This window comes from Neltuma alba, unplaced genomic scaffold (genome assembly GCF_004799145.2).
Source record: "Neltuma alba isolate B1F8T4 unplaced genomic scaffold, ASM479914v2 tig00012727_pilon, whole genome shotgun sequence".
Lineage (NCBI taxonomy): Eukaryota > Viridiplantae > Streptophyta > Magnoliopsida > Fabales > Fabaceae > Neltuma > Neltuma alba.
In genome coordinates this window covers 306125-331732 of record NW_021637149.1, presented here as the reverse complement: position 1 = coordinate 331732, position 25608 = coordinate 306125, and the positions used below count along the sequence as shown (strand labels likewise).

The 25608-nt window shown below is 35.6% G+C and overlaps 3 protein-coding genes and 3 non-coding genes across 9 annotated transcripts; 3 read left to right on the top strand and 3 right to left on the bottom strand.

Annotated features, from left to right (window-relative positions):
• Nucleotides 1-70: 70 nt before the first annotated feature.
• On the bottom strand, nucleotides 71-25249 carry LOC114730279 (sec-independent protein translocase protein TATB, chloroplastic). Of its 4 annotated transcripts, XM_028917326.1 has the most exons (8): nucleotides 24881-25248; nucleotides 24678-24793; nucleotides 23772-23831; nucleotides 23513-23678; nucleotides 22395-22535; nucleotides 22206-22296; nucleotides 14903-14908; nucleotides 71-83 (listed from the first exon to the last, which is right to left on the bottom strand). In XM_028917326.1, the coding sequence occupies exons 1-6, from the start codon at nucleotides 25149-25151 to the stop codon at nucleotides 22238-22240; spliced, it is 813 nt and encodes a 270-aa protein (XP_028773159.1). In that variant the 5' UTR covers nucleotides 25152-25248; the 3' UTR covers nucleotides 71-83; nucleotides 14903-14908; nucleotides 22206-22237. The 4 variants fall into 4 exon arrangements, with proteins under 4 accessions (XP_028773159.1, XP_028773160.1, XP_028773158.1 ...); XM_028917327.1 differs by lacking the exons at nucleotides 71-83; nucleotides 14903-14908 and having other exon boundaries at nucleotides 21814-22296; nucleotides 22425-22535; nucleotides 24881-25249; XM_028917325.1 differs by lacking the exons at nucleotides 71-83; nucleotides 14903-14908 and having other exon boundaries at nucleotides 21814-22296; nucleotides 24881-25247.
• Nucleotides 942-3815, bottom strand: LOC114730278 (mediator of RNA polymerase II transcription subunit 36a). Its single transcript, XM_028917324.1, has 7 exons — nucleotides 3737-3815; nucleotides 3076-3395; nucleotides 2853-2948; nucleotides 2678-2755; nucleotides 2420-2596; nucleotides 1677-1745; nucleotides 942-1469 (listed from the first exon to the last, which is right to left on the bottom strand). Exons 1-7 carry the CDS (start codon nucleotides 3750-3752, stop codon nucleotides 1293-1295), a joined length of 933 nt encoding a protein of 310 aa, XP_028773157.1. The 5' UTR covers nucleotides 3753-3815; the 3' UTR covers nucleotides 942-1292.
• Nucleotides 2023-2094, bottom strand: LOC114730368 (small nucleolar RNA snoR60). Its single transcript, XR_003738833.1, has one exon. It is a non-coding gene; the product is annotated as a small nucleolar RNA snoR60 (small nucleolar RNA).
• On the top strand, nucleotides 6387-6504 carry LOC114730367 (U5 spliceosomal RNA). Its single transcript, XR_003738832.1, has one exon. It is a non-coding gene; the product is annotated as a U5 spliceosomal RNA (small nuclear RNA).
• Nucleotides 8482-8598, top strand: LOC114730366 (U5 spliceosomal RNA). The gene has a single exon (XR_003738831.1). It is a non-coding gene; the product is annotated as a U5 spliceosomal RNA (small nuclear RNA).
• Nucleotides 14939-18740, top strand: LOC114730276 (BAHD acyltransferase DCR). Its single transcript, XM_028917323.1, has 2 exons — nucleotides 14939-15453; nucleotides 17291-18740. The coding sequence occupies exons 1-2, from the start codon at nucleotides 14998-15000 to the stop codon at nucleotides 18188-18190; spliced, it is 1356 nt and encodes a 451-aa protein (XP_028773156.1). The 5' UTR covers nucleotides 14939-14997; the 3' UTR covers nucleotides 18191-18740.
• Nucleotides 25250-25608: the final 359 nt, after the last annotated feature.

Genomic DNA, 25608 nt, shown 5'->3' with positions numbered 1-25608 from the left:
CAACCCATCTGTCTAGAGCTCACATTTACACAGTTTCCATGCTGTTTAAAGATTGAACACTGCAACCAACAAGAGTTGGTCTAGTTGGTAAGGAGTCAGCTCATAACCTAAAAGTTGTGAGTTCGAATCCCACTACCGATGTGAGAATCTTGTTAGTAGGCGATCTATAAACACTCTCTGAGTTTGAAGGTATGCCCTAACCCCGATAAGCTCCCAGAACCCAATTCGTTTAAACTTTATTATACCAAAAAAAAAAGATTGAACACTGCAGGTCCCAAGACTGGCTAACCGGAGAGCATGAAAGACTATGGCTCTGTTTCTCTTTAAATTATTACCAAACTCCTCCCAGCCACTCGCATCAAAATTTGCATGGATCATTTGGGAGCTAGAATGAATAAATACCCACCTCGAGATAGCGGGATGCATTCCAAATGGCACGCTCCTCAGCCTGATTAAGTGCGGCTGAACAACCACCGCTCACCTGGTCTTAACGAAGCAACCTACGGTGGCTTTATTCTTTTTCTTTTCTTTCTTTTTTTTTGGCCCTTACCACTGTGGCTTTATTGATGTAAGATTCATCAAAATATTGGTATTCTTGAAGATCTCAATCCTTGTTGGAAGGAAAGTGCGTATTCCCATGAACACCCCTTCTCAAGCTAATATAAACGGTGTCACATCTTTGCTCAAAAATATACATGGGGGGGGGGGGGGGGACCGGTGCAGACCTCAACGCTTGTTGATCTTTTCGCGACTTACATAATTAAAAAATTTTGAAAAAGGAAAATACTGATACCATCTAAAATGTGATAAATAACGATATGTTTTACGATGAATGAGTTTTGATAGAAATCCCTTACTTACGCCTTCCTCATAATATGGCCACGATTTTCATACTATACGTAAATAAAACTTATAATACGGAAGAACAGTGTACATGCTAATTACAAACGACGATATCAGTTGACATTATACATTGAAACTCATGGATATCATATATAGTCCCACCTGTTCACTGGTCATGCACCCAAGCTAAATAATAGAGAAATGTACCATATATCGACAGAAACACGTCAAATTTCGCTATCTGATGATCTTGGAACTAATTTCCGCTCCCGCACCAAAAATAAATATCTGAAGTACAAGCAGGCATCAAAGTAGTATTTTCGTCAAAAATGAGCAAAACAAACAAAAAACAGAAAGCGAACGTAAAATAATAGCCATTACATTCTTCCTCAAGAACAAGATAAGTAAACAAAAAGGAAGCACTTGGCGTCAATATCAGTTGGAGCAATCTACTCGCCATCTTTCTTCTTCTTGACCACTCGGTATGTACCGACAACACAAGCATGGTCTCGTTCGTATGGCTCCAGAGTCACTTGCTCGCTGGGCTTAAACTGATCCGCCCTGAGCTTGTTCACCTCACTTGCAAACACTGCTGTTGCTGGCACCGTGGAGTCTATGCAGTTCGCCTGACATACAAAACAAGTTGTTCAGTCTAACATTCAAAATAAGTCGTACAAAATTTAAAACAAATCCCAATGGTTAGCTCATTTAAAACGTCTCTTGAGAATTGAGAGTTGTTGTTGGAATAAAATCTAAAAGTGTACCAAGGATACGACCTAGAAAGACCATGGTTGCATAATGCCACTGATTAAATGTTAGATTTCGGAACATACCTTGATTGAAATGACAAAATGGCCTCCTGCCTTCAGATAATATGAAGCATTCAGCCCCAGAATCCTTGCCTGCAAAGGATTCATAATGAGAACCAGATCCTCAGACAAGGGGTCTCTACTCACCAAGTTGGTTGCAAAGAGAATTTGAGAAATGACCGATAGAACAGAGGAGGTCGTATTGAAACATCATAGTGACGATGCAAAAGCACAAATTGAGTAACCAAACTACTCTACTAGTAGCACAAATAACACAAATATCTAAATGATAAATAAATGAGTGCAAAATGTAAATTAAAAAAAAAACACAAACTTGGATGCTAAAAAAAAAAAACTTAATAGATTCATGTGCATCAGAAACTCGGGTCTGCATCATCCATGATGTCTTGAAGGGGAATCCGAGTATACTCATCATATGCACGGAGCATCAAATATTGAGGAATGCGGAGAACCAAGGAAAGAATGAATGTCTTCTATTAACCATAGAAAAATTCAGAAAAAGCAAAACGAAGTTCAGCAGAAAAACATAAGAAACTGAAACTTAAAGATCCTCAGGAAAAAAAAAGTACGAAGTAATTCAAAATTTAAAAATGGTATGTAGCTCTCCCAAATCCAAGGAGAAGCGAGAGACAACAAAAGAAAAAATTAAGAAAAAGATGCTAACTAAGCATAGTTAAGAAAATAAACAGTCAAAAGTTGGATCTTTCCTTTTCCATGAAAATACATTTAACAAAATAAAACCAAACCTGATCCGGCTGCGCAACATCAGAAAATATGACATCTACCATGCCAACCAACATTCTGTATTTGGCAGGATGTCTGGCATCTTCAATAATGGGTATAACATTAGTACGCTTCTTAGCCATATTGACAAGGTCTCTTCCACTTCTGTGAGAAAACTCTACTGCATAGACCACGCCGGTCTACAAACAAGAACACCCTAGTTTGATGAGCTCGACTCAACAAGATAGAGAAACATGAAGCAAATTAGAAATAATACTTACTGGGCCAACAATGTCAGAAACATGGGAGACAGTAGTACCAGAAGCAGCTCCCAGGTAAAGAACACGGGCTCCAGGTTTCTTTATTTCCACAATGCAATGAAAATATATGTTAAGAAACAGCAATTGGAAGACAAGGCCAAATAACAGTACAGTCTAAGGCCAGAGAGTTTCTTACAATCCAAATGTTGTCAACTCCACCAAGAATAGCAGCGGCCAACTTGGAGCGGAAAGGGTTCCAAACACGGTACTCAACTTTTGAACCATCCTCATTCTAAATACGATAACAGTGTTTGTCAGTATAAGTACATTTCCATATATTTGAAACTCAACTATGATCCAACGCATTATAGATGCGGGGCTCCATTCAAAGGGCAAGAACTATTATTAAAAGAAGTAACCTGAACAGTAATCCTTTTCTCGTTATAAACAGCTTCGCCGGGAACTAAATTCTTGGTAACAAGCGCATCTTCTTTACCCTTGGCGATGAAAATTCCTTCATGACGGTGCGGCTCGATGACCACCCTGCTCCCACCTTTCATTCCACCCCTACCTCCACGACCGCCACCTCTATCACCTCCTCGACCGCCCCTGCCTCCACGTCCACCGCCACGAGCTTTCATATCTGATCCTCTTCCGCCAAACCCTCTTCCTCCAAAGCCTCTCCCTCCTCCTCGGCCTCCACGTCCGCCATCACCTCTGCCCCTGCCGCCGCCACGACCTGCTTAGACTTACAGCGTTACAAACAAGGCATAATACTTGGAGCTGACAATCAATTAGACAGAACTGTCAAAGCGGAGACAGGTAAAAAAAAAGCTTCGACCTGCATATTAGTAATTCCAAATACAAACTAACTATTCCATTTTTCGCTAGCCAAGAGATTATTTAGCTAAACCAAACCAAAAATCTTATATGAGCATTCATGATGCGAAAATAACTCAACAGATTACCGGAGGGAGGGAAAGAAACAAAATAAAGCAAGATAGACAGCGACATTATCACTTAGTATTATGTAATCTTAGAATACAGATGGTAACAGGGGAGTGAAGCATCTTCCGCTACCTCGGGGAGGAGCCATCTCTACTACAGCTAGGAAGTTGAGGAGTAAACGGCAACGCCTGAAGCGTGAACAATCGTAAACCGAGGATGAAGCAGACTGACTGGTCTGAGGGATTTTATAGACCGCGTTAGGGTTTAGGTTAGGGTTTATGAAGCCGTCGAAGCCCAGGAAGGCCAATGGACCTGTTCGGGCTTTAGATTTTACCAAGGCAGGTTCAGGATAGCCAGCCCAATAAGCTTACGCTAACCTAAAATGAAATTCATTTTTGAAAACTTTTTTATTTCAATTGGTCTAAGTGAAAAAAACAAAAAACAAAAAAGATGCACTTAGCATATGGTTAGTAAGTGTTGCGCCTAAAATTTTTTTTCCCAAATGAAAATCAAATGGAATGGTGTCATCGCTAAAATATATGAGCTTGGGAATCAATTAAATATGCATTAAGCCCTAATATTTTTGTTGCTTGTTTCTTTTTTGTTCTCGTTATGTTAGTTTCTATGATTGTCTTTGTCTTTAGTCTGCTATGCTTTCTTATTTTTGTCATGTTGGGTTGGCCCTCTTTTTTGGTTCTTTTGAGCTTTACTTAAGTTAATTGAATATGATTGACCAGCCTGTTTTTATGTAATCTTTTTATTTAGTGTTTGAACAAAATTGGCATTTTGTTTTAAAAAAAAAAGACCTAATATTTTTTATTTGCGTTTAACTTATTTAATAATAAAAATTGCGTGTTCAGGTAAAATAAGAACCAGAAAAAAAGTTTGACAAATGCGAACTGATCAAGAGGGTCACTGTTATGAAGGTCCAAACATTAAACCCGGCCAATATCCATGTTTATGCTAGTAAGTAAAGACAGTGAAAGATACTCTACACAACATAAAAAGGCCAAAGATACTGCATCTACATACTGCTAAAGGAATGCACTAAAAAATAGGAACACAAGGCCTGGCAAGAAGCCAAGAATGCAAATCATGTTGCAGCAGATGGGAAAAAAATTATCGCATGGTTGAGACATGTTACAACCTGAGCAAAAACTTAGATGAGGACATTGAGCAAGCAAATGGAATAACCCAAACAGCCAACCCCATTCAATCATGAGTGTTGCGAAGGTCCAAGCATCAAATCCATAGCCAATATAGATGATATTAATGTTAGCCAGCAAACCAGTCAAAGAAAGCTAAATAATGAAAGATAAAGGGTAATCGAAGAGTAAAGGCAATGCTTATGTTCTATACTTGAAGAAATGTACAATGTATTATGTATGCAAGTGTGCCTCATTCAAGCATTCGCCCCACCACTTGGCAAAAATATTGAGCACGATATGCTCTTTTGCTCATTATTTACCAAGAATATCCATGAAACACCAGTTCAATGTTCTGAAATAGCTGAAAATGCTTCTTACCAGGCTCACCTCTCTGTCTTGTTCTCTTTCCACTCTTCTTCCTTCCATTCCTCGGCCCCTCTCAATCTCATATCACACCCTATCTCTCTCCACATCCGCCTTCTTCATGTCTCTCTGACCTCTATTATGGTCTCTTTTATCTCCAATTCTTCCTCCGACGTTGCCTCCTTCTCCACTATCCGTCTCTTCTAACCTCAATCTCCTCTCTCAAATTTTTTGCTTCCCTCTCCTTCAAAGTCACTCTCTTTCTCTCAAAATTTCTCCTTCCAGTGTTACTCTACACAAACCAAAGGCGATATTAAAGGCTTGATAAGTGAAGCATGTTGTAAAGAAGCGGACATGGTAAGTGAAGTTTTCTTCCATTCTGTGCTTTATGTTCTGTTTCTTATAGCATCCAATTTACGATCACAAACTTACGAGGGCAGTGACATAATACATTAATGTCTTCCCATTCCTATTGAGTGCCAAAAGTCGGAGGCATTATTTTCATTAAGGCGGCCTTAATTCAAGTCATGAATGTTCTGTAAAAGCAGACTTCACCAGTGAGCTTTTCGTCACTCCATGCTTTGAATTATGTTGGACCTCAACACCCAAAGGTCCTGTTTAGTATGGAACATTAAAAATTAGGGGCAAGGATTGTGATTGAGGGAGTGTTTGGGAAATCAAATCATAGTTTTAAAAGTAATTTTACAGTATACGAAATAAATATGTGATGGGGTTTGCCTTGATTTGTGGAAAAGTGATTTTTAAAAGCATTTTTATAGTTTGCCAAACACTCCCATTGAGATTGAAAAAATTTATTAAAAGTATGTTTAGCATAAGAGATTGATTATTTTATGGGATTAACCAAACCCATATACGTGGGATTGGGGAATGCTATGAGAAGAGGTGGTATTCCCCAATATCACATCTATAAGTTTGTTTAATCCTATGTAATAAGTAATCTTTTATGCTAAATATAATTTTAATGATTTTTCTTATCAACTACAGTCTCAGTCCTTATCCTTCATTTTTAATATTTCATACTAAACGGGACCAAAGTATAGCATACTAGAGTGGCAATGAGAAATAACGTCTTTTGAATTAATAAAATTAGCAGACGAGCAAGATTATTCAGGCCCTCTGGGAAGGAAAGGAAAAGGAAGAAAGGAGAAAGCGTGGGAAAATAAAGTGTCAGCTTAGGTGCCACATCAAGCATAAGACACAAGCGAAGGCCAGTGCTCCAGCTATAAAGGGAAGGAGGCTACATTGGAACAAATCACTGTGGTGAGCTTACAGCGAACTATTCTTTCGCCTTTTACTAAAGAATACCATACGCTCGCCACTTGAAGCAGCATACGCCTATTTTTGGAGGAGTCCTCTTCAGTGAGAACTTTGTCTAAGAACTTTTACAGGTTGGGATCAAGTTTATATACATTGGATTGTTTACTGAGGATTGCATCGGTTTTGTGTATCTTGGCTAGCCATCTTCTGTTTTGCTGACAAATATTAGTTTTAGAAATATGAAATTTGTTACAGTTCTTGCTGATTTACGTTTTTGCTAACAAATTAAAAATTTTCACAGGTGCACAATAATAATATGGGAGTATTATTATTAAGGCTAGTTACTTCTAACAATCTCCAGCTTAGCTTATGGCTGACCGCCTCACTTCCTTGCGTTGTGCAAAAGATGATGACGCAGTATTAGCTGAGACAGAATAAGAAACTGATAGATCTCTAGGGTAAATGCCAGCTCCTGTATAATTTTATGGCTGAAACTTAGATTGACCCATTCGTTATCTGCTAGCTACATATGGACTGGTTTGCATGCTCAAGTTTTAAGGTCTTTCTTTTTCTTTCAATGCTCCAGTATGGTTGAGAAGGCTTCGTTTCTCAAATCCTATAGATCATTGGAATCCTAGCCCATATCGGGTAGTCAAAGGCCAGTAAATTGAAGAAACACATTTCAAACAACAAAATTGAATCCCAAAAATTTTGTAAGAAAACCCGAATTAACTACAACAATTAACAAATTATATTTGTTTTTTTTTTCCTATAACATTAGTTCTTTAGCTTAAATATGGATATAAAAATTTTATTTTCCAAAATAACGTATATTTTTTTCAGATCAAAAGAAGTGTTGCAGCAATTTTTTTTTTTTCAAATCACAATTCACAAGTTCAGAGCATGCTAGAGCCTCAGCAGAAAATTAGATTAGAAAAACAAAGGGCATAATCCAAATCATTTAATCAAGATTGTCATCAAGGTCTAAGGTATTAAAAACAGTCAATGTTCATGATGATATTAGTCAGCGAAGGAGGGCTAGTTTGTGAAAGAAAAGGTACAAGGTATTAAAACAAAAGGCCAAAGGCACTGCTTATACACTTATGGAAATGGTAATGGAACCCAATAAGCCAATGTTCCTCGTTTAAGCGCATGGATCAACACTTGGCAAAAATATTAAATATGACATGCTCTTTTGCTCCTCTACCATGGATGCCCCACGAAAGAACTCTTCAATGTTCTAAATAGATCTGTCTATGTCCATTCTCAATCTCAACAACCCCTCAATCCCCACAAAAACTATAAAAAAAATATACCCATTCTTCACTTCCAACTGTCATGGTTTCCTCCACCTCCCATCCTCCCTACAACGTTGCCTCCTTCTCTGCCATATCCCTCTCCCAAGTCCTCACCTTAATCTTCTCTCTTCTCTCCTTTGTCTATTTGCCTCCTCCTTTCCTTCAGTATCACTCTCTCCTCTCAAATTCGGTGGTCATAGTAGCGGAGTTGTCTGAGCATAATACTAGACAATTCCCGAGCACGACTTTCACAAAGAGGGGGTTATATTTCGACCATATTCCGTAGAAGGTGACTTTGATAAGTGAGTTTTCTTCCATTTTTTGCTTTATTCTTTCGTTTCTTATAGCATCTCATTTGCAGGCTCAACAGTATGAGCGTGACGACAGATATTCGTGTCCTCCCGTTCCTAATAGTACAGTTGTTCGAACCTAACAATTGAAAAGTTTGGAGGCATTATTTTCGTTAACATAACCCATTCAAGTCATGAATATTCTGTAAAAGCAAACTTCACCGATGGGTTTTTGTTTCACTTGGTGCCTTAAATTCTGAAGAATTTTGAGATCCAAAGTGTAGTCTGCAGATTACTAGATTGGCAATAAGTGATAACGTCTTTGTATTGATAATATTGCAGACAAGCAAGATTGTTCAGGCCACTTGGGAAGGAAAGGAAAGCAAGGAAGCGTGGGAAAATAGACTATTCGCTTTAGGTACCACATCGGGCAGGAGGCATAAGTGAAGGCAAATACTCCAGCTATAAAACGAGAGAAACTACACCTTGAAAAGTCACGGAGCCGTGTGGTGAGCACAGAGCGAACTATTCTTTCGCCTTTTACTAAAGAATACCGTGTGCTCGCCACTTAAAGCGGCATACGCCTATTTTTGGAGGAGTTCTCTTCACTGGGGACTCCACAACGCAAGTCCCAAGTTTATGTAAGGCGGGCTCTCTTTTATTTTGCCATCTGGTTGATGAGCTGGTTGTTATTTCAGCCTAATAAATTAATAGAACGTGTTTAACATAAGTTTGTCTGAAAGCGGAAGTTTCAAAAAGCTCAAAGAAAGTCGGCTTGAACGAGGTTGGTTCCATTGATTAAGAACACTACAATACCAAATAAGGAAGCACACGTTTTGATAGCTTTCTGAGCGATACGATGGAACACTTGTTACCAGAAATTGGAGCAGTTCTGGTTGCTCCGATAAGAAAATGACAGGTCCGTGGCCTCTGGGGTAAAAATGAAGGCGTGGTTGCTTGAATCAAATAGATCGTTCAAATTTTGCTTAAAAAAAAACTGGTCAAAATGGTAGCCCAGATCCAATACTAAGAGCCCACTGGAAGAGGGAAATCACATGGGGAATTCGACAGTCCACGGACCACCAAGGGCTGGCCTGGGTTGCACTATGGTCCCTCCGTCCTTCGTCGAACATGGCTAAATTGAACCGACTTTAAAGTTTTAAAATAAATTTACCTTTTTTGCGGAAAACATTAAAGTTTCGTGTAACTTCTGTGAAATACTATAGCTTTTTAAAAATAAATTACATAAAGTTCAATAAAAAATTTGATTCAAAGAGGTCAATATGATTTTAATTTTTTTTTACCTAAATCAACATATATTAAATGCAATTAGATAGAGATCTTTCTCAAGTAAAATCTTAAATTAAAATGTTTCAAATAAGAAAAGCTCCAACGTCATCCCCCATTTGGCAGAGGGACAGGTTTACGGAGGGGCATACCCCATGGTTAGGTGGAAGAAAAAATTTGGTCCCCATAAATAGTTCCTGGATCTATCGCTGCTTTTGGTACAACCATTACCCAATATTTATCACCGTAGATAAAATATGTTAATAAATATAACAAAATTCATAGCAAGCTATGCTATTTAATATATATAATGCAGTCTATTTTTCTAAAAATTTGTGTAATATAGGCGAAAATAAGTGTAATTTATTGAGATACATATACTTGAAATATAATTTTACAAGTGAAAAAAGAAGAAGAAATAAACCCATCAAGAAGTGATTGACGTTTCCTTGGAGAGGATGGATAAATAATGACAATGTACGTGGGTTAGGCTTTAGTGTTAACGGTGGGGTCCATAACCCGGCCCAATCAAAACACTGGCGAATTAATTGCTTTGGTAAGTTTGGTCTTTGCAGGCTCTCCTCCGCCTCTCGCCCCATCAAATCACTTCCCATCTCACCATCCAAGGATCCATCATCACGGGTTTATGCAATATTCACATTTAATATTTGGAAATAATTCATAATTTTTTTATTTATAAAAATTACTTGCTATAAATTTTATATTATATAATAATATTGGTTTACTCGAATCCATTGTCAGTCGAGACTAAAAATAATGTGGGTATAATTGAGAGGTGATTTATATGCAAAATAATGGCGAGGTTTAAGAGTTATTAATTTTAAATAAAGTTGGTGGAAAATAATCCTGCTTATAAAGTCTGGCCTTCAAAATTATAAACAAAGATTATAGCCGAAAAGATCATAATAAATTAAAGACAAACTATTCCAGCGACCAAACATGTGAATGATTTTTCTCATTAACCTCACATGGATTCACATTAGTCAACATCATGTTGACATTTCAGCAAAGAAAGTGAGAAACCAAACATGACCATTTATCTGAAAATAAGTAGCTACCATGGGCCGATAATGCAATAACTTCTAACACTAAGAAAGATTAAAACTTTGTCATCCAAATTTATGAGGCGAGGTTGGCAGATTGAAATCGCATTCTCTTTTTGCAAATCACATCACAAAAACTAGAGTCAAGGTTAGGAACATTTATTTTGATATGGAAAGTAGCTCGTTTTATGTTGCAAATAAATGAATGAGTTAAAAGGCAAACTTAGGCAGATCTTTTTTTTTTGGCCAAAAACTTAGGCAGATCTAATTGAATTATGTGGCGTACATACAGATACAGTTGGCCTTTCCTTGATAATGGTAATGAATGACGCTGTGCTTTCTCCAATAATAGTTCCAAATACAAGAGCATATATTCTAATTAGGACCGGAGGAGTACCATTTGTTTCTTTTTAAATAAAAAAACAAAAATTCAAATGTAAAGTTTCAATTTAAAAAATTCATATGAGAACAAATTAGGATGGCTTTTAAAAATATATTTGGAGAGAAAAGGAGTTTATTAAAAAGGAGTACCCTTAAAGATTTTTGTTGTTGTTGTTGTTTTTTGCTAAAACATAGTATCTTCCTATTGAAGGTAATCCTATTCGAGGCACTGTCGGGTATTAAATGTGGACACCTCTTTTAGTAGGGATTTGAATCTTAGTTTCATCATGTTATGAGATGACTAGTTTTTTTTACTGGATCTAATCCCGTTGGTTGTTGTTGTTTTTGTTGCAACGCACCTAAGCTCCAACAGAATACACGGCGTGCTGACGAACTTTTATTCTTTTGTGGCCAGGTCCCATTTATGGCGGAGGCCCATATTTCAACTTCTTGTTTCTTATTTGGTTTAAAAAAAACAAAAACCTTCTTGTTTCATAGAAACAAAAGATTTTTTAGTTACTTCGGATTAACTCAAATGATAAGAGTTGGGTGGGGTGTGAATATATGTCAAGTGTTCAAACTTTCCCAATAGATTTTTGAAGCTGCTGTCCATTTTTTCTTAGGGAGATTCACATTTAACATTTCACACACACACACATGTATATAAATGTATATAAACACTCACATTTTATAATTATTTGATTTTTTTTACACGTAAGTATCCTCTATTAAAAGTAATTTATTTAAGACAGGTACTAAATTTGAGTACCTCTCTAGTAAGAATTTAAATCTTAATTCGTTATGTTGTAAAGAGCTAACTATTTCCACTGAGCTGAAACCTGTTGGTGTTCTTTAATTTTATTTTTATTTTCAAAAAATATATTACATTTTTAATTAAAGTGGACCGATGCATTTCTATAAAATTCAAAATGAGTTAATGATTGATTAACAACATAAGTTCATACACTTTTTATAGATACGCTAAATTAATCAAACAAATTTATATATTAAATATCAATCATTATTATGTGTAAAAATATTAACGTTAATATTAATAATTATTATGAAAAAGATATATGTTTCAACTACGTTACTTACACAAAAAGACGAAATAAATAATATTGTTAGTGATCTATGAATGACATAACTTTCTATAGTTTTCTTTCCGTTAGACACTTAGTCCCTTAATTTTTATTCATACACTGTCCCAACTCCCACCCCATCTTTCCTATAATTTTCATAGATATAGATTGATGATGATGATTTTAAAAAAAAATCAAATTGGTCGATCAATTTCTCTAATAACTCTCCATCAGCTTCCCTCTGAATAAATATTGACGGGGACCTAATTTTTTTTAGAAGAGAGGAATTTTACATTTCTAAAATAATGCTACGACAATGAGGTGTATACCTTATATAAAATGTTCCGATTTATAGTCATATACTACTTCTCCTAAATATAAGAACTAGTTAACTAATTTGAGCAGATTAAGAAAATAAGTTAAGTTAGTTATTTGTAATAAATATGTGTTGTTTTTTCTAAAATATCCTTGCTAATCAAATTTGTTAGTCAGAACTACTATTATTAGAAGAACTATTTTAGAAATAAATAAATAAATATGAGAAACAAAGTGGATCGAAATCTTATATTTATGATCAAAATAAAAATCAAATAAGGTATTATATTAAGGACCGTATAATGTCAAGACAAAATTAAATATGTTTCACTAAATAATACATTTCCAGAATAATTTTACAAAAAAACAGCGGGAGAGAAAAGACAAATATACATTAAAAATGCAGGTTTTTAATTCAGCGAAGTAGGACGAGACAACACAGCAGATAGGAAAGTGCCCCCCCCCTCTCTCTCTCTCTCTCAACCTTTCAGGGAGCTGTTTCATGAAGCTTAATTGGTCCCAATCAATCAATTAATTAGTTAAGTAATCCCATTTTAATTAACTGATTAGCTTCTCAATGAATATCAAAATCGAAATAACTGACACTATAATCATAACGTCCTTCCAGAGGATGGGATTGTTAGATTTTGTTGTACTAATCCCTCGCCGACACTATTTAAGTTCAAAAGTTTTGACGTTTGGGATCAAAAGCTAAGTCTGTAATTTTCCCCTGATACATATAATAAAGCTGCGAGCCATTATTGGACAAGCAAAAGCAAGCCATTAATCTGAATGAATCTATCTATCAATCAGTTTCTAATTAACAAATATAAGAGTCTCATCAATTATCAATTTTGTTATGCCATATATATTTTCTCTTGTTTTCAGCTGCAATCTCTTATGTTGGTTTTTTTTTAAAAAAAAACTGCAACCACTTATTTTGGTCAATATCAAAATACTTCTCCGGTCTTTAATATAAAATCTAATTATTGAGTTGGTTTTGGTCCTAAATATAAAACTCATTTCTCATATTTATCAATTTTCTCTAAATTACCATATGGATACTCCCTCAACCATAATCAAGTAGAAAGGAAGAAGGGTATTAATAAAGACGATTATGGCATTTTAGAAAAAACATGTCACATTTCTTATAATTAACTAACTTACTTAACTTTTTTAATCTAATCAAATTAATTAAATGGATCTTATATTAAGACCAGAGGAGTACTTGCCAATTTATTTAATACGCTCCCTCTAACTCTAAATACAAATGCCTAATAATATTTTTACATGAATTAGTAAAATTAGTTAAAATTATGCATTTTTTGTAAGATATTAAAATTATTCTTAAAAAAGTCATCAGTGAGAAAAATTTGATTAATTAAAGAATATTTTTATATAGAAATACAAGATGAAAGAAAGAGTTAATGTTTCAAATAAAACATCTTACTAGTATATCATAAAAAAGCCATGCGAGAGTCTAAGGTCAACAGGTTCTTCCGATGCTGAAATCTTAAAGAAATGTTGTCAGGTTCTTCATATTGGCATTCAAGCTCGTCAGATCTGATCCCAAGTGTCAGTGATTTTTTTGGCATTTCGTGATTTGAATTTAATTCCACGAAGGATCTTATATTTGGAAATTGAGAAGGACAATATACTTGAAGTAAAACAACTAATGCTTTTTCCGCCAAAAAAAAAATACAACTAATACTTTACAAACTCTTGCAAGGTGATTTATATTTAGAATTATAAAATTATTTTAAAAAATAACCTATATAAAGAATCACATAATAGTATCCCTTCTGGCTCTATTTATAAAAAATAAATGAGTTTTTTTTGGAAGCTGAATATAAAGAACAAATACCCATATTATTGGAAAATTTCCTTTCTACCCTCAATAAGTTAACATAATTAAGTCATTATCACAAATAAATACATAGCCACCCTGTCAAACAAACAATAAAGTATTTTGAAAAAAATAAATTTAAATATATTTATTGATATTAACCATCCTTGTAAGATGATTTTTTTTTGCCAACAGTGTAAAATGTTACTTATTTCTTATAAAAATTAGAAAAAGTATTATTTAATAATGATCAGGCACTATTAAAGTACTAATAAGCTCTAATTCATTAATTTGAGGAAATTAAAAAAATTAGTTGAATTAGTTATTTGTAATAAATAGGTGTTGTCTTTTCTAAAATATCCTTACTAATCATGTATATTAACTAGAATTATCATTTGATAAAACATTTAATATCTGTAACTACTATAAAAACTACTTTAAAAAAATTGATAAATATAAAAAATAAGTGTATTAGGATCTTATATTTAGAACTAAATTAAAAATTAAACAAACTCTTATATTTTGACCGGAGGTAGTATAATATTGCGAAATTGATGGTAATAGTAGCTACAAATTTCTGATTAAAAAAAGGGTAATATAATATTTGGCTCTCTAAATTTATTCTTATTTTGGTTTTGGTCCATCAAGTTTTAAACTATAAGTTTTGGTCTTTCAAAGACAAAATAGTCTAAATTTTTATTAGATTACAGGAACTAATATTTTAAATAAAATAAAATTTAAGAGACCAAAATTTATAACTTAAACTTGAAAGACCAAAACTAAAATAATAACAAATTTAAAAGATCAAAATTTATATTAATCCAAAAAAAAATATCACAGCCTCAACTTCCCCGTAACAAAGCGTGAGGATTATTTATTGGTCACAACCGATCTCGTAAATGCTTCTCACCGGCGCTGGAGGGACTACAACTCCTATAAATACCAGCTCCTTCTTCCCACCAATCTCATACGCTTGGTTTCAAACGCTCCCATTAATTAATCTCATCTCCTCATCCCTCCTCTGCAACAAAAAAAAAAAAAATGGCTTCTGACCTCTTGAAGCTGAAGATCTTAGAGAAAAGCCATGTGAAGCCCAAGAGAAAAGTGGGCAAGAAGGAGTGCCAGCTCGTGACCTTCGATCTTCCATACCTGGCCTTCTACTACAACCAGAAGCTTCTGTTCTACAAAGGAGAGGACTATGAGGGGATGGTGAAGAAGCTGAAAGAAGGCCTGAGCGTGGCTCTTGAGGAGTTTTATCAGCTCGCAGGGAAGCTTGGGAAGGATGAAGAAGGGGTTTTCAGAGTAGAATATAACGACGAAGACGATGCAGAAGACGGCGGTGTTCCTGGCGTGGAGGTCGTTCAAGCTGTGGCTGAAGCTGATGTTTCAGTGGCGGACCTGACGGTTGCAGAAAGCACAAACACTTTGAAGGAACTCATTCCTTATACTGGCATCCTCAATTTGGAAGGCATGCATAGGCCTCTGGTGGCGATTCAGGTAATTTTTCATGATTAATTTGCTCATTGTTTGATTTCTGACAGAACAAGTGTGAATTTTGGTGTCAAATAACGTTTGAATATAGTTTTATTTAGTGTCCTGTATCTTACTTTAAGGAATTGAACTTCAGTTTTGAAAACTTGTGAGAAGACTTGGGCCAGGGGATTGTTCTGTTTTGGGTTGCTCTGTTTTTCTTGTTAGTGAGTGATCATATGAACAGAAACAGAAAATGGTGCTTTGAACGGGGAAGAAAAAGGAAGAAATGGCTTAAAGGGTAAAGTTCAATTGGAGCTTCAACTTTTTAGTTTCCAGACATCATATATCGTAGGGGTAATGGAACATACTTTTGACAGAAAAACGTGGGGAGTGACAGAAGCTCTTTATGAGTGTTTTTTTCCTTTTATTTGACTGATTGAAATAGCCTCAATGTGAACTTCAATAATTCAACTTCAATATGACTATTTTCAAAGTAAGATTACTCAATATATATACTTATCATGCAACTCTTTTTTTGACATAACTGGAACAAGAGTTTGGCCACTACTATTCCCCTGCTTTCATGAGTGGATGATGATGTGATATGACAAGAAGCCTTGACAAGAAAAGCATCAAAAGGGAGAAAACAGATTAAGTGCATACCAATAATGCAAGCAAAGGCACTCATCCAACACATTTTTATGATTTGGTGTTTGGATAAGATCAAAACTATGATTTCAGAAGTACTTTTACGTTTCGATTTACAAAAATGTATTTCTGAAAAGTGATTTTAGGTGTTATCAAACACCCCCTTAATCCTTATCCTTCCGTAGACCCCGGGCTCTCAAAATTTCTGCTTTTCCTGAGAAAACTAGGCGGTACACATGAACAATGATACATGTATATAGCATTCAAGCCGTACTAAAAACTTGACGTAGGGATGTTACGTTTTCCAGTTTTAGATGTCGTTTTATAGGAATGGAATACTGACGTGTTGATGGGTGGAGGCTAGTAATGATAACAATGAGTGTGTATTGTTCTGACTTCTGAGAATTATTTATTGTATCAACAGGTGGTAGCTTCTCATATTTAAGCTACTCATTCCAGAATTTAAGTCTTTAGCCAAGTTGGTGGGCACAGCCTGTGACCTTCCTTTGCCTCTGCACCTCACCCCCCCCTCCTTGTGCTCTCCCTCATCCCCACAGACCACCTTAACAAATAATTAACTGCCACACTTTGCAGCAATAATTCTGTGAGAACTTGATTATAATTTTAATTTTTTATAGTTATAGGAAATTTTTATTAGAATCAGTCTCCAAGCAATGATAAAATTACTGTCACATGATCTGAAAGTCATTAGTTCAAATTTTAGAAACAGTTCTTCAGGTTTTGGAGTTAAGGCTATATTTCTCTTTTGTATGTTTATGGAGTTTTGAAAAATTCAAACATCTTAGAAACAGATAAAAGGGTAAGAATTTATGGAACGGACTGCACTCCTTCATGTATTTCAGGAGTTCATTGATGAGAAGGGGTTGGGAAAGCTTAAATCCGATTCCCACAATGATAAATATAAGCGTAATTAAAATTCCTGGAGAGTTATATATTTATGTGTTGATAAGACTTGAAGGTCGATCTCTCTTCCAGATGAGCGAGTTTTTATAGGGCAATTGTCATTGTTTATGAACCGAACCTCGATGGTCTACCCTCATAAACACTCAAAACAAAAAAATCGAGATAAAATCATTTTCAAAAAAGTTAACATAAACATTTCCTCCGCGCATGTCCCCCCCAGATCCAGTGCATGAGAGTCCTGTGCTCCGCTGCTTTTCTCTAATATGGATTGTCTTATTATTGATTACAGCTGACAAAGCTGAAAGACGGATTGGCAGTGGGATGCGCCTTCAACCATGCGGTCCTTGATGGAACGTCCACGTGGCACTTCATGAGCTCCTGGGCTGCGATCTGCAGCGGCGCGCCTTCAGTTTCGGTGTCTCCGTTCGTGGAACGAACAAAGGCCCGAAACACGCGCGTGAAGCTCGACGTCTCACTTCCGTCAGCGGACCCACTTTCTGCTAAATCCAACGGTGATGCTGAGCAGGCCCCACCACCACCAGTTCTCAGGGAGAAGATCTTCAAGTTCTCCGAGTCAGCCATCGATCAGATCAAGTCAACGGTCAACGCTGATCTCCCGTCGGACGGTTCAAAACCATTCTCCACATTCCAAGCCCTCTCCGTCCATATCTGGCGCCACGTAACGCATGCACGTAACCTGAAACCCGAAGACTACACTGTCTTCACCGTCTTCGTTGACTGCCGGAAACGGCTGGACCCACCGATGCCGCAAACTTACTTTGGAAACCTAATCCAGGCCATATTCACAGTCACGGCAGCCGGGTTGTTGTCGGCAAACCCGCCGGGGTTCGGTGCGTCTTTGATTCAGAAGGCCATTGAAGCACACACTGCGAAGGCCATAGATGAGCGGAACAAGGAGTGGGAGAGCGCACCGAAGATTTTCCAGTTCAAAGATGCCGGCGTGAACAGCGTGACGGTCGGAAGCTCCCCGCGGTTCAAGGTTTACGACGTGGATTTCGGGTGGGGCCCGCCGGAGAATGTGAGGAGTGGATCAAACAACAAGTTCGACGGAATGGTTTATCTGTATCCAGGTAAGAGTGGAGGAAGGAGCATCGATGTGGAGCTGACCTTGGAGAGTGAAGCTATGGCGAGGTTGGAGGAAGACAAGGAGTTCCTCATGGAGGTTTAATATAAAACTCCTCTACGTTATTCACATGCAAGTTTGAATTCTCTAAATTTTTTTTATTGTAAAATTATTGTAGAGTTTAGGGACATATGGATTCTTATTCATATATCTCATTATGAATTCTACAATAATTTTACAAAAAAAAAAAGTGCAGAGGATTATATTTTTGCATGACGAGGGCTTTGTTTTGACTATGTATGTGGTTTTAATTTACGCGATCTCTGGGTTTTGCTGTGATTCTTTGGTGTAGTTGAAGTGCTTTAGGAATATGATTAATTAGCTTAGCCAAGTTATGGATAAATTCTTGGGTAAAATGTGGCATATGATACATTATATATTCAATACCCTCAAAATATTTCAAATAAATCTGGGCTATTGAATGTATAATGATTGTTACTGTATTATACCTAAGAATTTTTCAATGGCGGCTAAGGAGTGCTTAATTACCAGCTTTCAATCTGTGATGGACGATGGATTGCAATAATTATTGGTGCAATTATGCAATGTCTTTGATTTACATATAATATACGTTGTTTATATTCAAATGAAGGAAGTGAAATTTTTGTGTTTAGCCATTAAAAATTAGAGTAAATTCAAAATTCAAAATTTGAGTTTGTGTGTTTAATTGTTACTCACATTTAGGGCTTGTTTGGGGGTTTAAAAAATTCCCTATAAGCACGTTTTACGTAAATTGAGATAAAACTCTTCTTATATACTTATCTCGTATTTTGTAAATCATTATTAAAAAACTACTTATAACTTATCTATAAACTATTCTAAACTGTGCTAGGGTTTGGCAACTCTGATTTAGGTTTTGAAAACATTGTGATTGTAATTGTGATTGTAATTGTGATGTCTCACCCATGACAGCTATGTATGAGGAGGTGATAAAAGGAGTGATAAATGCCAGCATTTATGGTTGAAATGGCCCCATGCACTGCTTTGCCAATGAGCCGTTTTTTTTTGGTTAATTACATTTATTTTTCTATTAAGATAAGGCCATATACTAAAATGTGGATACCTCTTTCCGTAAGAATTTAAATTTTGATTTGCAACTTTTTGATTATTAACTTTGTTTGCTACCAGTATAAAATAAGAAACATACTATAAAATAAAATCACAATACCCAAATTTATTCTTGTACTAATAACTATTTCTTTTTAACTCGGCTGAATTATCTATTAATACTTCAATATATATAATCTTTTATATTTTTTCTGGACTGCTGTACTTAACTCTATCACACTCTTTAATGCTCTTCTGACACAGTGACTTCTGGAGTTAAGATGATTTTATATTTTGCAGTTTCTTCCTGCAAATTGGTCCCACATATTCAGCAGAATCACATATATACTGCATTTGCGCGCTTCATTTCAATGGATTTAAGGAAAGTAAGACTGCAGCTAGAAGATGAACGCTGCAATAAATTCAGGAACAAACTGTTAATAACTATATTGCATAATGATGGGTTCCTTTCTTTTAGACCAGAATGGGTTTCTTCTATAATACGGACATAAAAAAAAAGGGATGATAAATAGAAAAGAAAAAAAATAATGGAAAAGATTAAAAGTGAAAGGAAATAGATAAGTACATAAGAACAGAGGGAGATGCATCAGAGAGCTTCACATCTTTATGATACGAAGCCTACAAATTTATTAATAACATTAACGTAATTCCCCAATAAATTGAAGTCTAGATTATAATTTTTTTACATACTATAATCCTAAATAAAGTTTTAATTCGGGGGGAAAACTTGAGGAATAATTTAAATTTTTTTTATATGTTTAGTTTAAAAAAATTAGCAAATTTATTTATAGATCAATTACCAGGAGTAGTTAGATTTTCGGATAAAGCAGTGAGTGGGGGACAGCTCTATAACGGGCTGATGGTTGAAGACTTGAAGAGTGATAAATGCGGGCATTTATGGTTGAAGTGTCGTTAGCACTTAGCAGTCCTCCACGCTCCTGTGAGTGTGAATGTGATAGCATCCCATTTTTTCCATAATTCTTGTGACCACAATTTATTTATAAATTAATAAATATTTAAATTTCACGGGTCACTCCTAAATACTCATCCATTTCTAAATATAAGACCTATTTTATAGTATAAATTACACTATACTACATTACATTACAAAATAGGTCTTATATTTAGGATCTGAGAGAGAATTTTGGAACAGGATTCCAAAATTTGTGACTGTTTATTTTTTATTTTTGGCTAAATACAACTGTTTGAATAAATATTTATAACTTATCTTCCAATAAAATTTCCTTGAACTTAACTATTATCAAGTTAATTTTCTTTTTGGGGCGTCAGTTTCATTCCAAAAATTTTAGTACTGTAGTAGCTGTCTCATGTTAAAGGCGTAGTAATAAATTTTTATCGTTGCACCTAAATCTATCACTCTTAATGATCCCCTGACTTTCAAGAAAGAGCAATCATTGCACAGTGCCGATAAAAAAAAAAAAAAGATCATTGGACAGTCAACTAAATACTGAGGCATCGCTGGGGTTGTTATTTTATCTTTTCCAACTTATTCCAATGTGCAGGCCCACAGTTGCTAAACCAAGAAAAAAAATTGATCCGAATCTCTTACGAATAAAATACCAAAAATATTGAATTTCGATTCTGGTTTTTATTTTATGGGTTAAGATGTAACTAACATTCCGAAATATTTTTTCAGATACATTCAATACTCTAAAATATTTTTTGGTACATCCAGCATTCTAAAATATTTTTTTAGATACATCCATCACTATAAAGTATCTTTTGATGCATCCAGCACTAAGGCATAAAATATACTACCTCTGATCCTAAATATAAGAGTTAGTTGACTAATTTGAGTAGATTAAGAAAATAAGTTAAATTAATTATTTGTAATAAATATGTATTGTCTTTTCTAATATATCTTTACTAATCAAGTGTATTGGTTAAAACTATCATTATTAGAAGGACTATCTCGAAAAAAATTACATAAATAAGAGAAACAACATGTATTGGAGTCTTGTATTTAATATGAAAATAAAAGTCAAACAAAATCTTATATTAAAAACTGAAAGTAGTATTTTAGGCTTCATGAGAATAATTAACTTCCTAAGGTATCTTGTGGTGGACATGTTTTCCAAAATTAAGGACCTGTAGTTATCACTCTTAACAACTTTTGAGAAAATATCTCGGAATAACCCTTTATTTTATTGATCTTCGTTCGGTCGTTCCCTTAAGAGGAACAATTAAGCACCCCTAATAATGTTACCGACAATTCCTTTCACTCTGGTGGGCGCGCGCTTCTTTTTCTTGAATGGGATTTTCACTCTTCTTAGAAGAATCGATGGCATAAATGAACAAATAAAAGACTCAATGGAATCTACAAAATAATCGTTGCTCCTAAGAATTTTATTAGTTTCCAACTTTAATTCATTTAGATATTTTTTCCCTCTATACAGTTATGATTGTTTTCCAAAATATGTCTCATTCAAATGGTGTTCAAATCCCTCTAGAAATCTAATCAAAAAATCAATTGGAAATTTTATTTTTTTAAAAAAATCACCGGGTCTCAAATTTGATCAACATCAAATTCACACGCAGATTCATAGACAAATCTACAAGGCAAATGCATTTCATTGCAGTTAAGGAAGAGGATGAAGATTACTAAATGATTCACTGCGGTGAATTCAACAAGAAACAATTTACCACATAATGGGTTTCTTCTATTTTCACATTTCTAAGTACTCTAGTACCATAGACAGACTGCACATAATATGTTCAAAAAGAAATAAATAGAACCCAAAAAAAAAAAAGGTGGAAAGACAATAAGTAGACCCCAGGGTAATTGCACAGTGCATACATCTGGGCTACTCTTTCTTCAAATGTTTGATTGTATAATTGTAGAGAATTTAATTTAATTACTCAACAAAAATAAAGCAAAATTGAGTGACCCTTGTCATTTCTGATCCATCCACTACATATTCCAGGAATAGTACCCACATTCAGGATACTAGACTGATCATTAGAACATCGGATGAAGAGATTGTTCTACTCCTTATCAAGAAGCTATGTCTCGGTTTTAGGCTTCTGGGGTGGCGGCTCAGCAACGGCTGATTCCTTAGCATCTAAAGTGTCCCAAATTGAGCCAAATGCATTAGAGGAAAGGTTGGAGCGCATAAAGAAGGATGTAGAGAAATAGTACAGCTATCCGAGAATGACTAACCAGGAGGCTGGATTGGAGATTGATTCTGACCTTGTTCTGAAGGAGGGGGATTCTGTGCTTCCTGTTGTAAGGCAGAAGATGCTCTTAACTGCTCTTCTGTAATCTTAAGGTACTCCTCTGTGCTGTATGCTCTATTTGGATCTGCACAGCCATTTTCAATATCAAGGACCTAAGAAGACTTTATTCTGGGATTCGTTTCAAGGTAAAAGGCAAAGCAAGAAAGAAGGGGTGAACACAAGAAGCATGCAGCACTTGTTATCTTTGATTAATCATATAATTGATAAAACCAGCATTTAAAAGCAGTGAGTTAATTGATGGCCAAAAAAGCGGAGAGTTAATCGCACAAGGCTTCTGATGAAACTTATCTTTAGAAAGAAAAGAAGAAGGTACACTCAATCTTATGCTGTGTAGGAAGCAGCAAGGGTTTAAAGAAAGAAAAAGGAAAACAAACGGGAAAAAAAAAAAAGAAAAAAGAAAACACAACTGCAGAGACCAACGTAGCACCTTGAGTATTTTATCCTTTTTCTTCTCTCTTATCCCATTTATTATCATATTTATATTTGTAAATTTTCAATGCGGCATTCATTTGTCTTTTGGCATACCACAGGAAAGTCATAAAATTCTTGAATTTGTTGGTTTATGGGTTTCAATGATGATCTCATGACCCCTTGGGATGAATACAGTTCCGGGCATCCTTATTTATTTTTGATGCAAAGGACGCATAAACAGACAAAGCTTACAGTGAAAGTCTCACACAAACAGCCACCTTTAAGGCGTTTGAAAAAAATAACTGAGAAACAAGTGAATTTTTTAATTAAGTTATAAGATCTTTCCAATAAGGCTTACGATTAATAAGAAAATGAAATATTAAATAGGAACCACTGCCTGATCAGACAACAAAGGCAAGCATGATAGTACAGCAGATAACCTATTGGAAGCATGTGCCTGATCGCATTGCAAGGCATTTAGTTAGCTGATATGAATATGAGGCTTATATATAAATGTCAAGTCATGATACCCTTGCATGAAATAGTATGGTACTGCCAATAAGAGAAAACAACGAGCTACCAAGCAAGCATTCATTTTAAGAGTAGATAAACTGTTACTACATCACTCACTGGCATCAACTGCAACTTGAGAATTATTGGTATCAACAGTGGATGATGGATTTGAGCTAGTGTTATTGTTGGGCATATTCGATCTATACATATTCTGTGTTGGACTTGAAATGTCATCAAGACCAATCTCCCGTTCAAGTGTGCTCTTGAATTCATTTGAAACTTCCTGAAGGGGCAATAAGGATAGAAAGTAGTAACAATGAAGTATCTATGAACTGGAATCAGTGCAATGGTTTCATTCTGAAGATGCTTTACCTACCTGAAGCTCTTTAATGGTGGGTTGAAATGCTCGCAATGTTTTCCCCAGATTCCGTGCAACCTGCAGTTGGGTGTCTCAGCACAAGAACAAGGGTCCAAGGGAAGAGAGATAGAAAACCAGCAGCAACACCACCAAGAACAAATGTACTGTCAAGATATCTAAACAAGTGTATCCAATTATAATTTGAATAAACAAATCATACCGCCCTTTTTGTGAGGATGCTAGATGAGGGGGTCAAGAGAAGAAAGAGAAAGAAAATTAATACCAACAGCAACAATGATAAAGATTAGGTGAAATTATCTAAACTCATGAGTCCAACTTAAAATTAATTGATCTGGGATGCTCTGGTGATGTTGAGATTCTGGTTTTTGGATATATACAGCTTCGATATTTCAGAAAGCTGGAATATCATGCCTAGTAAACCCCAGTCATCTGAAACAAAATCTCATTTTATGTAATCATTTGAGAATAATATTACTTATAGCTCAAAGAAAGCGACGAATTTTTAGGCTGCCTAAAACAAAGCTCTGAAATACATGAGAAATCTATCATATTCAATCATTTTATTGCAAACTCAATGTTTGCCAAAGGTGTTGAAGCTGAGCTCAATCCTTTCTTTTAGATAAAATCCAAACTTAAATCCGCAGCAGTGTTGTCAAAGGCCAGTCAGAGGCGCCAAGAGACCTCAAACAATGTTACCTTGTGAGGTGAGGGCAATCTTTTGGTCGATGTCAGGCACCTTCGCATACACTAGAATTATTTTACATAAATATATAGCCCTAAAAGCCCGCCCTAATAAAGTCATAACCATGACCCATGAGGTCAATAATTTAAAACAAATAGGAATTTACTGATAGAGGGAAAGAATGGTAGTGGTGTTGACACTCATCTAAGTAAATATCTCACCTCAGCAAGACCTTTAGGACCAAACACCAACAAAGCCACGACCCCAATTACCAGAGCTTCAGGCGCTCCAACCCCGAAAAGAGATGCATAAATCACCTTGCCCTTAGCCCTTCTGCCTGTACCACCATTGATTCGCTCAAGCAAACAAGAAATTATCAGCGAAAATACAACTAAAAAGGAAACTCCAAAATCAGGGACATAACCTGGAAACCACAACTCTGCATGAGAGTTTTTACCAGTACGGAGAGATTTTGGTTTAGTTGAGATGCCCAGATGCTTTAGACCATTCCAGGGCGAGATAAGGCGTCGATCCAGTGGAGATGACCATGAAGAAAGATGGAAATTTATGGTTTTAGAATGTGAAATAGCGGAAGACGAAAGTGCACATATCGCTGGCCTTGAGCTCGTAGATGCCATTGGACATGACACTGTGGAAGTAGAAATTGCTGAAGCCATTGCCAAAGAGTGTGTCATTTGAAGACAGCTTTTTCAGACTCGATTTTTTTCCGTTGATCGTTGATACATGGGCGCAAAATCACGGACAATCCTATCCCGTTCCGAGGGAAAACAAAATACTCTCTCATTTGTGCCATAAAAAACATACTCTTTTTTTTTGTTGGTATTACTTGGGTTTTAGGATGCATTTGGATGGGCTTTACCTCATGGGCCACTTTGTGCTACGCGGCACTAAATTCATCTGGTTGGGCTACGCTCAACAGTTCAATTATCCGAACCAACTTGACCCATGTTGAAATCAGGCCATGACGAATTATAGGGAAAATTTGTCAAGGACCAAATCACAAATTTATATTTTATCAACAAAAAAAAATCACAAATATATATATTAAACATTCAACACTATGAAACAAAATTAGGTCTAGTACAATGAGTTAGTTCCTTACAACATGATGAATCAATATTCAAATTTCTG